General features: G+C 25.2%; 1 protein-coding gene across 1 annotated transcript; it reads left to right on the top strand.

Moving 5' to 3' along the window:
• Positions 1-11,552: 11,552 nt before the first annotated feature.
• Positions 11,553-12,770, top strand: LOC132918432 (polyglutamylase complex subunit TTLL1-like). Its single transcript, XM_060979652.1, has one exon. The coding sequence runs from the start codon at positions 11,553-11,555 to the stop codon at positions 12,768-12,770; it is 1,218 nt and encodes a 405-aa protein (XP_060835635.1).
• The last annotated feature ends 1,122 nt before the right edge of the window (positions 12,771-13,892 follow it).

Genomic DNA, 13,892 nt, shown 5'->3' with positions numbered 1-13,892 from the left:
TAAATAATACATCAATTTACTCTAATACTAAAGGTTACAACAAAGGTTGGTTCTTCTGAACTCAAATTCGCTAGGTATGTTGCGCGTAAGTCAAAGACAGAGAAAAAATAGCGTGCCGACATCCTCTTAACATAATAGTATGTGTAAACACTGTTTATAAACAAAGTACCTACGAAGAACAAGTATATCACAGTAGAAGTTTATAAAAAAAAACTCATGATTAAACAAATTTTTATGAAGTATCATCAACCAGAACCACCATACATCGTATACATTGTTAATTTATTTTGTATTAGTACAAGAAACTTAGTATATTATAATATCATACATATAATATAATATTGTGGTCTGTGGTATTTTACTGCGATGATAATATAATAATATGACGTAAGTATATGATATTATATACTTACTTGTACAATATTTTACCATGTACCTACTAAAAATTTATTCGGTACTAGATAAGGTAGAATTTATAACAAAATGTTGTACAAACTATTATAGTCAGTTAAAAGTCAAACTTTCGACAAAAGCCATGTATGTACATGTCAATGTATTTTACATTTTATGAATTTAACTAATAAATAAATATTAGCAATAAAATAAATAAATAAATATATTGGTTATATAATCAATAAATAGTTATTGTTGTATAGTTGAAATATATAAGGATTGTACTAAAATGTAAAATAAATTATACTAGTATTTCGTAAAATATAATTCGAGGTTAATAAAATCGTTATTGTTACCTGTGTATTGCATGATATATATATAATTATAATTTGTTTAAATAAAATACGTTCATTGCTTCACTCAAAATCTAAAATGTCAACTGTACATAATATTATGTAATTTAATATTATACTGTCATATAGACTACGTAACTATTCCGAATATTATGATAGTTTAAATTTAGTTCCATAATACTAGCATTTTGTTTTCTATAATATTTCATATTTATGAGTTTCTTAAATTTACTTCGTATGTTGTAGCGTGATAATATATTATATTTAATTATATATTAAATTTAGTAGTTTTAATGTTAAAAATTCTTTGAAAATTGTATACTATAGTATTAATTCAACACAGCAGACATGGGGCGTTTTGAATTCCCTACAAAGATAATGAGGATTTTCTAAGGCTAAACCCCTCCCTTATGAGTGATCAACAGCTTAACCACGGGCGCAAGGTCTATCACCGTGTCTCTATAGCGAAACCCTTATAATTAGACATTTTTCCCCTACCACCACTACCATGCCAACACAGCCGCATATTGCTACCGTTGTGTTGCTTCGTCATTATTTACAAGCAAAAAGGATTTTTACCATTCATCTTATCTTTACTATGACACCTGTTTTTGTTTACTCATCCTTAAATTAGGCGTAAATAAATAAAACCTTATTGTAAATAAGACCGATGCCTATGGCAGGATGGTTATATTATATATAAATAGGGATGTAGTAGGTTACGAGAGCTTGATAAAACACTAGCGTTATTGTTTTCTACCCCAGTTTTGTACGTAACACCGTTGATTCTAAAGCCGGCTCTTTATGGACAAACGCTGCAGCCTCAGCTATACAGTACATTTTACATAAGCATAAGTAATAATATATAGATATGTGAACTATACAGTATGTGAATATCGAATATAATGTTGACCCAGTGACAAACGGAAACATGATGTAACAATAATAGGAAAATAAATTTAAATAAGCATACCTATTATTGTGCATATTATTGAAATTTGAATTATAGAGGGTTTCTTAACATTTGAAAACTGTTGAATTTGTATACATGTATGAAACTATACATTTAAATGTTTATATTTAATATCTATTTATAAAAAAAATATTAAGGCTAATAATTGTTATTAATAAATATTAAATCCTCTACATTTTAAACAGAATTTTAAATTTTAGTAGCAATAATTGTTACTCACGATCATTGATTTGTTTTTACGTAGTCTAACTATAATACAATACATGCGTATTTTGTCTAATATTTTTGATAAAAAAAATCTTAAATTTTAGTTTATTTAATTAATATATCTAAGAAACCTAAATAACGAAGTTCTAAGTATTAGCAAATATTTTATAATCATATGGGTCAGATCAAATATATTACATAATTCATTTTTACATGATTTTAAAAGATAAATTAACATACTTTACTTTAAATCTTGTTAATGTAGATTAACTATACTTCAACAGTTCTACTAACTTAAGTAAATGGTTCATTCTGAACATATTCCTATGATATTTTGGTATACTTTTTTCATCATTTATTTAAAGAATTATTTTTGAAAATGTATATACTTATAGACTAATATGTATATTACACAAAAAATAAGATATTTTTTACTAATGTTTCATTTCATTTTTAAGTCCATATATTATCTTATATCATAAATCGTGTATTAAATAAATTTGTTTTGTTTTTATTCGTTATTAATTGTTCGGTAAAATAATTTAATTTAACTATTTTCATACTAACATTATTATATACATATTATAGTAACTACATGCATTATACAATATCGTACCCAGTATACACAATATACTCCCATTATGGAAATAAAAAATGATGTTGAATTACCTATATTGTGTGATGTTTTTTCTTCAAGAGCATTGGAGCTGACAACATTTTAGTGTAAAAAACTTAACTTAAAGGGAAAACTTTTACGCCTCGTAAAATAGTCAGATTAATATTTTTATTTTTACCTACTAATAAGGTTCTAATGTATGTCAAATTGAAATTGTATTTAAAAAATACTAATTTTAAAGTTGTAATCACAATTTTTCTAGTATTTAAAAATATTTATTCTTCTTAAATTGTTTAAGATTAATTCAGATTTAAATATTATCTAAATAAAATTGTCTTTTTTTTGGATAATAAAATAAATATAAAATTTGATTGTTTTTTTCGGAGCATTTTAATGTCCCCCATTTTTGATCGTTGAAATGGTTTGATTTTATTTTTGTGTACGGATTATTATACGGATGCTATACTACGCAACTAGAAATTGCCTGCATTTTTTCCTCTTAATAAATAGCTGGCTCCGACAGCTTTAATAGAATAGTATTTTTTTTTCCTATAGGGAAGTTCATTAAAAAGGTATTGTAACTCTCAACGTAAAATAATAAATTAAAGGCTTTTTATTTCTACGAACTAAATAACTATCCATTTAGGTTTTTAACGTATTTAACGACAAAACACATTATCCCTCTCATATCCTATGCTTATTTTAATAAGTTAAAAAAAAATGTTTATTTAACATTTATATATATATATATGCACGTGACGTAATTCTTACAAATATAGAATATAATAACAAAGAGAACTCACAATGGGTTGTTTTTTAGAGTCCTGTTTTGTTGGGTCGATTAACGAGTGGATTTAAGCAGGCATAGTTTTTAATGCCTTTGGCTAGGGACTCATATGTGGGATTTTATCCTCGCTCATTTCCCTATCCAACAATTGTGTGCTTAAAAATGACTAGTGATACCACAATTAAAATTAATACTTAAGAAAATTATATGCACAATATTACGATTTAAAATGTTTTAAATTATTGTTTAAGATGCTTTACAGATATTTTACAACAAGTTTTACAAAATAATAAAATCTGGGAATTTTTAAGTATAACCACATCTCATTGAGAATATTACTAGAATATAATATTTGTAATAAATATGTTAAATTTAAATATTTGTGCAAAAAAAAATAAAATAATTTAAAGCGGATACTATAAATTATTAGCAATATATTACAATTCTGTCAAGGTAATTTTTTTATAACTAATAAAAACAAACAACATACAAATTGTGATATCTTGATATTAAAAGAATATACTTTATAGTTTTACCAAAACAATAGCTTAAATAGATAATTATAATAATCAAATATTATTTTTATATTAATATATTTCCTACTCATATTAAAAGTTGATTCATTGTGTTATGAAATCAATTAGTAGGTACAATATCGATTTTTTTATTCAAACTGCTTAATTTTAATATATATAGAAAAATTTAAGCTTAGCTGTATAGAAATAATTACAAAGATATTGTATTCGCGTATTGTTGTTATTTTGTTTTAAATAATTGAAAACTAACGTAGGAAAATTACATTAAATACTTGTTTCAGACAGTAGTCTTCCTTCAGGGCCCTTTAAAAACATCCCATGAGTTCCTTCAGTTCTGTTTTTGTTTTGTCTCTATAACCGTTAATTAACGTACTGTTTATAACGGGACAACGTATTTGCCGACCACCCCGATTTGATTATGTGCTTTGTTAATGGTAATAAATTGCGTACTCATTTGTTGTATATGTTTTTAGTGTATGAATTAATGAGAACCTAAGGTAATAATGATTTTTTTCACATTTTGGTAGCCAATTCTGTAAATAAATAAACCACATACAACAAATGATTCATAGTATTATTTCTATACGGTAGATCATTGATGAAAAATTCTATACAAATTAAGTTAAAATATTATAATTATGTATTATTCTGATAAATGAATCGTAAAATGACGCCTTTGCATATAAATGCATAGTATGAACTTTTTGTTTTTATTGTGCATATTATATATTTTATTTTAAAGTAAAATTTCAAAATTAAAATATATTATTTTTATAATACTATACTATTTTATTAATATAAAAATAAACAAATTTTGTCACCAAAATTATAATTGTTATATAAAATAGATATTATATAATATGATACGATATGATATAAAATATTATATAATATTTTAGTATTTTCAAGATAGGTTTATAAATAAATTAAATTTACCGACGAATCGACGAATCGACTGCAATCAATAATAAAATTATGTAAATAAGTATAAGCGTACTTGCCGTACATCTTATCTGTTTACGATTATTTATTTTAAAAAATCTTGGTGTCTGATATATTATGTTTATTTATTGTTTTATTCTTGAAGAGTTGTATACATTAAAAATCATATAATTCATATCACTATACGGGTAAATTAATTTTCAATTGTTTTTAGTACACGAACTTATAGTTTAATGATAAACATGTATATGCTTTTTACGTAAAAATAAAAAAAAATAATTATTTAGTTTTATGCTAAATGATTAAAAAAAACATTATACATATGAGATACAGAAAGAATAGTTAAATTAAACAATAACATATCTATCAATAAAAATATTGTAATATTTCACAATGTTAACACTTTGAATTCTACAAGTTTTGAAAGATTATATATATACGAAGATAAAAATTAACTGTGAAATAATGCATGGTAAGAGTACAAATGTTTTTTGAACAAATATTTTTTTATTTAAAAATGATGAAATATTTGCAACTCTCGTTTTATTAATTATTAATATTACCAAGTACCTACAGTATATAACTATAAACCATAAAACTTTTATGTTGTAAAAGTATTACAACTAAATAAATGATAAATGTTTAACTTTCTCAAAAAAAAAAAAAAAAAATGTTGTTTATCTAATATTTAAGTAAAATACAAATTATATAGTATGTATATTAGCGTATACAGTATAGTAAATTGTAATATACTCATAATTTGTTTACCATTATAGACAGTATATTATTGTTATGTATTAAAAACGTTTGTATTTACATTATTTTTGTATTAGAATTTAATTTTAATTTAATTGGAAATAAATTAATAGAAATGTCTTATGTAAACATATAATAATTCAAGAAGCATTATATCTAATGTTATTAATTTACTTATAGTTATTTATTATCATTAACTCTGATAATATAAAATAATATAATATACAAGTATGGATAAAATCTATACGCTAACAATAATATCTAAAAAAACTTATTTTTTATATGTGAACCTTTAGATAATATTTATAACTATGTATTTCAATTTTGTAAAATATCTAAGACGTTAATTCACTTAATTAATATCTTTGTGCTCCTAAAATATAAAAGTGACAATATTATGAATATATTTGATTTTTAATCAGTATAAAACGTGTAACATTATGGAGAGTTATGTTTTGTTAAAATTTTAGTTTTTGATATTTACCCAAAGAACCTTAAGAATAATATAACATTGTTGGTCTAATTATATTTAAATACAAATTGTGTTTAATTCAATGTATCAATTTTAATTGTTAAATATTTTTAAATACAAACATTTTGCTGTAAATATAATACATTATAATTTAGGTTAAATATTATACTTAATATTTGTAAAAATAAGTGATGATTAAATAAATTAAACATTTTAAGACATTTAAGTAGTATTTAAAGTATCTGAATTAATTTATATGTTATAAATAACATGTTAATTATATTTATATGTTGTATTTTATATGTTATTAGTCATTATCTATTTTGTTGATGAAGCTTATACATATTATAATATAACATAATCACAGCCCTGTTGTGTCAAAATTAAATCAATTAACTTATTCTGGAGATTAAAATGAATATTTAATTAATTTATATTGAAAAATAAAATTTTATTTTATAACCAATGTAATTATTTTATAGAAACTTTTAAGATTTAAATAATAAGCGAGAGTTCTTCCATATATGGTGAAGTACTCGCCTATATAGTTTTCAGTAAAGTTTTTTTTATTTTAGTATACAAACAACATTTATTTTCAAAATGTAAACTTGTTTATTTCATACTGTGAAAACCTAGGAATGTAATAGTGATTCATTTTTTTTTTATTCAGTGATCGAAAACTCTCAAATTCCACACCCTAATAAATTCACTCTGTCAACATTGTTTCCGATAATTAGAAAACTTGCAGTGAAACGCTTTTCGAAAAGTTTCTGTTGATTTATTGAAGTGTCTGCCAGGTCAAGGCGTGTAAAAAAAATGACTGAATAATCTGAAGGGACAAAAAATAAAAATAAATAAACAAAATTAAACAAAACTCAAAAAATTAAAAGTTGACTCGATGGTAGGGCAAACTAACTAATCCGCTTAAATTAACATTATTTAATGGTGGTTACTTTAATAATTCTATAGTCAGTTGGTATAATCTCACTTTAATCAAAGCTTATTTCTATTTAAAAGCATTTTAACACAATTTATTTATTCTTTTTGATCCTTTTCACATATTAAATACCTTATATTATACACTAAAATTTCAATTAAATTCAATATACTTGCGAATAATGTAATTTCAAGGAATAAAAATCATAAGTTATCACTAGAAGTAAATGTTTTAAATTAATTTCTTATGAAATCGTGTTAACTGGGTATATTATTATAACAATATGTTTTTTGTATTTTATTAATTTAATTTTATATTTCCTATCATAACAATAATTATCCAAATTTATTGTTAAATTCAAAATAAATACATGTAATTTAGTATAGTTTACATTATTTAACTCATGATAATATAATACAGTCAAGTAGCGATAACTCGAAGTTGAAGGGAGATAAAAATTCACTTCTTGATATCTAACTCAAATTTATATTAATTTATATATAATTTATATTTCTAGAGGAATGAAAAAAAATTCGAGATGTCAATTTTTTCGAGTTATTGAGATTTGAATTATCACGACTCGACTATATAATTAATAAATATTTATTCTAGCGTTAATAATTTGAGCGTACTAACAATCATTATTTTTTGGTGAATATATGATAGGTATAGGTAGTTAAAATAATTTTGCTAAAAATAAGACTGTCATATTCCCTTAGTTCAGGAACACACAATATAATTTATTAGTTCAATACATTTGTAAAATATAAGTATTGAAAAATATTTACATTTTTATTAAAATGTATAAAATCATTTACAATCAAAACATTTTGACTTTTTAGGGATGAAACTATCATTTTTAGATTTTAATAGCTAGTACCAAAGGTATTTTTTTTAGTATAAAATATTATTATAATATTTCAATTTATTAACTGTTATCAGTTCTCTAAGAAGAAGATTGTCCGAATTACATTTTTAATTAGATTGATTTACTTAATTATAGTTTAAATTATGTAAAGTTGGTTATGTTATAATAAAACGTTATTTATTTTCTAATTAATTTTTCTTATCGTTGTAACAGTAATAACTAACAACCAATAATTTCCACTAAAAATCCAAATTTACTCATATATCGAGTTCACAACTATATCTCCCGCATGTCATACACTTTTAATGTATTTTGATTAGTTGTTGTGTTATGATATTATCGTTCATTAACAGATTCTTATAAAGAAATTTTACACTATATTGAGCTGTCTTCGACGTCAACTTTTAGACACCGCAAAACAGACAATATAACTGTGAATTTGACTATATAATATACTACTTACGAAGTTACGACGTGTTGATAAAATTAATATTGTTAATCTAATTTTAACCAGATAAAAGTAAAAATCCTAATTATAACTAAAAAAAAAATAACAAACTATTACTATTATATATTTTATAGTTGCAATGATTTAATATAATATTAATGTTGTTGTTTTTTTTTATTTTTATTTTAAACATATTCCTCGTAATATAATAAAAATATTAAATTATAAATTATAAATTGTATATAAATAATTTCATGTTTCGAATTGCATAAAGTGATGTACATGTTCAAAATTTATGTCACTATATTTGCCTTCATGATTTTTTCATGAGAATTATTTAAATTTATTCTTCACACTTTAGTGAAAGACTAAAATAAGTGCACTTTAGACATTTATATACACCTACGTTGATTTAAAAGCTTTTTTAAACCCTTTTTTAATACATGAAATCAATCAATATTCTGTAAGTTTACTAAATGTATTATCTCGTAGAATATGTGTTGAATATATTGATACAATAATTCGATGGATTAAATATCACACTTGATATGTTACATTTTTCAAAAAATGTTTTCTTATGTCCAATCAAGAAATCTGGGCACTCTTTACAACCATTAATTTTAAACTATGAGAATGAACATAGTATGCAACTATTTTCAGTCTTTTTCCCTGCCTAGAGATTTTGTTATTCATTTTAAGTAAATATAATTATCCACTGTTCGATGAGCACAGGTAGCCGTTAGGCCACAGCAGCTGTAGTTGTAGCCGATTCGTTTCCAGGTATAAAATTATTTTATTCCGTTATTCGACTTATTCGGATAGACTAGATATTATTACGAAAAATCGAAAACGTCAAATTTGAAAAAGAATCACAGCGACTTTTATTCAACTACAAGTTGCAACTTGCAACCCATAAATAGAAAAACAGTTTCTACAATATACTTAGTATCCATTCAGGCCAAAATGTCTCGGTGGTCACTTGTTTTATATTTATTATAATTTTTAATAATTATTTATATATTATTAACAATATAAATGCAAAAATTACAAAATAAATACAAAATATTATAGTACTCGCTACTATCTAATAAAAATTGGAAGTTTTGTGCGCTATCGACGGTACCTGTGGTGATCGAGCAAATTCCGTGAGCAACGTTTGAGATCGTACCCGATTGCCGTTCGTGTCACACTGGCAAGACGTGGCGAGCGACGACGCGTAGTTTCATCGTGTAATAACACTAAAACAGAATAGATAATATTATCGCGCTGATAACGTACTTTTCTCCCCTACTAACGACAATGACTCAAAGATTCAATCATAACACATAACACATTGAGCTTTGATTACAGATCCATGGAACTATAGGTCTATAATTCCACCTAACATTTGTATCAAAAAAGTTTCGTCCAAATGTTCTGTGGAAAAAAATGGTTAATCAAAGACATTTTTTTTAAATTTTATAGAATCTATTTCATAATTTACTCTACGATCTTGTGTGTGGTTTACACTATACCATATAGTTCTATGGCCTTGGTCATTGATAAATGATAATGTGATCTTAAAATGTTACACCACAGAACAATATCAAATATCTATGTAAATATATATGTATATATCTTAGTCCATGGAATATAATAAGTAACTATACAGTATTTTTTTTTTTATATACACTCGATTAGTGCCTACGTCATATGCGTAAATCAAATGTTATACATTTTATCAATTGGGTCGTTTTGGAACCAAACAAACTAAGATGCTTATTTAAAATGTTTATAAAATAAATTATTAAATTAATTTTGTTTGTTAAAACAATTCAAAACAATTTAGAGCATTTTTTTTCTTTTCCATTTTTCTTTTGTGAATAGATCTAATAGTTTTAGCTGTTTTAAAAGGATATAACTTACAAACTTATTTTATTTTATATACATTTCAAATGTGTATTTTGTTTTTTTTTGGATCCAAAATGAAATTTTGATAAGGATTAATAATGTATGTGACGTCACACACGATTAGTCCGTATTGCACACTGCACCATAGATATGTATATTATGTCAATGGCACCATAGATTAAGAAAATATCCTTTATCTATGTACTACTAGTAAGCCTGCCTACTCATCCACGACTTACTGACCAACACTATTTATTCTAAGAGCATTGAGCACTGAATACTTCCGGAATCATAGATTAGAGATTAGATCACATTCCGGATCCATTTGGCGTTATCCTTATTCGTTCGACATCATTATTGACTAGTTCACTACAATAACTACCATAGTATGCTGTTACTTGTGTCTAGTTAAGTTTTCTTGAACCATATTCCACTGTCGATGAATAAATATTATTTAACTGTTGTTCATTTGCAGAACTAGGGGAAGGCTCGGGGGGCTACGCCCCTTAAGTCTCTGATTAGCCCCCCCAAATGTGTACCCTAGTTATGTACCTAAAATTTTGTATCTTATTCACAAATATACTATTTAAAAGTTATAATAACAGTAATTTTTATTTTAACCTACAATTTAAAATATTATTTTATAAAACAGTTAAAGTTATTTCTTCTACATTCAGTTTTTTATTTTAATGTTTATTTTTGTATTTGTAGTAATATTGCAATACTATACAATACATTAATAAATTTTGGTTAATTTGTTTATATTTGTATTGAAATATAATTAGTTATAACACGCTGAACACTGGCTTAATTTTTGTTTTTTTTTTTTGTTTTTACAATACATAAACAAGATTATTCCTAATTAAATAGGAAAGTTATTAATAATTATTTTCATAAGTAATCTGGGACTCGAGCCTCAACTAAATTTATCAAGCTCTGCCTATGCAGTTGTGACTAACTAGCGATTACTATTTATTTGATAAATTTTCTCGTTCACGTATATTTCGTAGCCATGGGAGAACCTAAAGAAGGCGTTAAAAAACAAATACAATAAGACTGGAACACATTGAGGTGATTATTGGCAGAATAAAAAAAATACAGATTTTCTCAATTCATTTAGCAAGCACATAACATTATTTTGATTGTAGTCCCATAAAAATCGTTTTATGTATCTATCTTAACATATCACTCTTTATAGCATATTTTAAACATACCTAAGTAAGCTCTAAAATAGGTACTTAAGTATAATTTTTGTTACCATGGACACATCCATTTATTATAACATTGCTTGATCAATCTAAATTTAAGTTTTAACCGGTAGTCTTATAGATTTGAATTAAACAATTTCTTCAACACTAGTTTTTCATCATTTTAATGAAAATAACATATTGTACAGATGTCGACCGGTCAGTTGTATTAAGCAATTTTGATAAAAGAGGCTGGGTACACGTTGACCCCGAAGATGATTGGAATTTGTACTGGGCTAGTATACAAACATGCCGTAGTCTATTTAGTATTGATAATGGCTATAGAATGAAGGACAACCAAATGATCAATCATTTTCCTAATCATCATGAGCTCAGTCGTAAAGATATGTTGATTAAGAATATTAAACGTTATAGACGTGAACTCGAAAAAGAGGGAAGTCCATTAGCCAAGCGTTTGAATGGGAAATACTTATATTTAGATTTTATTCCAGTTACATTTTTGCTACCCGCAGACTATAGTTTGTTTGTAGAAGAATACCGCAAGGTTGGCCCAAGTACATGGATTATGAAACCAGTTGGAAAATCTCAAGGAACAGGAATATTCCTTATTAATAGATTATCAAAATTGAAGAAATGGTCTAGAGATACGAAGTATCAAAATTTCAATACATCTACCATAAAGGAATCATATGTTATATCTAAATATATTAATAATCCCTTACTTATTGGTGGTAAAAAGTTTGATCTTCGTTTATATGTTTTGGTCACATCTTTTCGTCCATTAAAAGCATACTTATTTAAGTCAGGATTTTGTCGATTCTGTACTGCAAAATATAATACAAGTGTTACTGATATAGACAATTTATTAATCCATTTGACTAATGTCTCCATACAAAAACAAGCAGATGAATACAACACTATGCATGGCGGTAAATTAAGCGTTCAAAATTTGAGACTATTTTTAGAAAGCACAAGAGGAAAAACTGTAACTGATGAATTATTTGACAATATTGTTTGGTTGATAGTTCATTCTTTAAAATCAGTGAGTTATATAATGACTAATGATAGACATTGTTTTGAATGTTATGGATATGATATAATAATTGATGATAATTTAAAACCCTGGCTAATCGAAGTAAATGCATCTCCTTCACTGGCAGCTACTACTGGGAATGACCGTATATTGAAATATCAATTGATAGACAATATGTTAAATATAGTCTTACCAACCAGTGGAATTCCTGATGTACGTTGGAATAAATGCCCATCTCGAGAGGCAGTAGGAAATTTTGAGCTATTAATTGATGAAGAGTTAGCAGAAAAAGATAAATCCGGGCCTTCAACTAAAACTGATATAAAGGATAAATTAAAGCGAAAGACCTAGACATTGAAAAATGAATTAGTGCATGAGATAAATAATGTGTAATTAATTTAAACAATAAACATTTTATTTATAAATATAACAATAATTGTATCCAATATATATATATCAATTATTAATCAGAATAGTTTATTAGTAACGTATAAGTTAACGTAAATTAAAGTATTTGTAATACATTAACAAATATTGTTACGATAATAAGAGGAATCGAGAAACATAATTACCAATAATAATGCAAAAAAAAGGACCGAACATTTCTAACAATTTTATAAATGACATTGTCGATCCAGATTAGCTATTTTAAATGAAAAATTAACTACACTAGTAAGAAGAATTGAATACTCAGAACCAGAAGCACGGGTAAACAACTTTATATTTGTACGTATTAATGTGTATTAAGTTATAACTTAAAAAATATTTTATTGGGCCTGTCTCTAAAAGGTACTTACTACGTTGTGTTATATATATATTTTATACTTTTACTATTTATATATTATATATATAGATAGATAGAAATAAATGTTGGCATACCAAAACAAACGCTCTTAAAACTAACTGCCATAGTCCAGTTACTCATTTTCGCTATGCGAATTCTGTTTGCCAAACAACAATAATAATAACTAACGCAATTATCAAATGATTAACAATTGGCTTAGTCTGTGCCTAAAGCGTTTAAATGCCCAATATATCACATGATCGTTATACATTGGAGTAAACACTGAAAAACATACATTTCTAGAAAAAAAAATTATCAGTTAACAATGTGTATTTTCTCCACCCCTTCCTCAACAACCGATTTTTATTTACTTCTTTTAATTCTAAAATAAAATAAGGAACTAGGAGTAGGTAGAGATTTTCAAATATAACTGGTTGACTTCGGGTAAAATTGACTACTAGAGCAGAAATTATATAATATATACACCTATATAGAAAGTATCGAGTGTGCGTCAATGTCCTTTGATGGCTGAATATTCAATGGTCGCTTCGAGCACAAACCTAATATGAATAAATAAACAAAACGGGCGAACTAGAGAGATTTAACTATTTTACTTTAAGAATCGATCACGTGGAAATTGAACTAACACACTGTATTCAAAAACTATTTTAATGATACACAACTGTTGA

The sequence above is a fragment of the Rhopalosiphum padi genome, chromosome 1 (genome assembly GCF_020882245.1).
Source record: "Rhopalosiphum padi isolate XX-2018 chromosome 1, ASM2088224v1, whole genome shotgun sequence".
Taxonomy (NCBI): Eukaryota; Metazoa; Arthropoda; class Insecta; order Hemiptera; family Aphididae; genus Rhopalosiphum; species Rhopalosiphum padi.
This window is presented reverse-complemented; position numbering and strand designations above follow the sequence as displayed.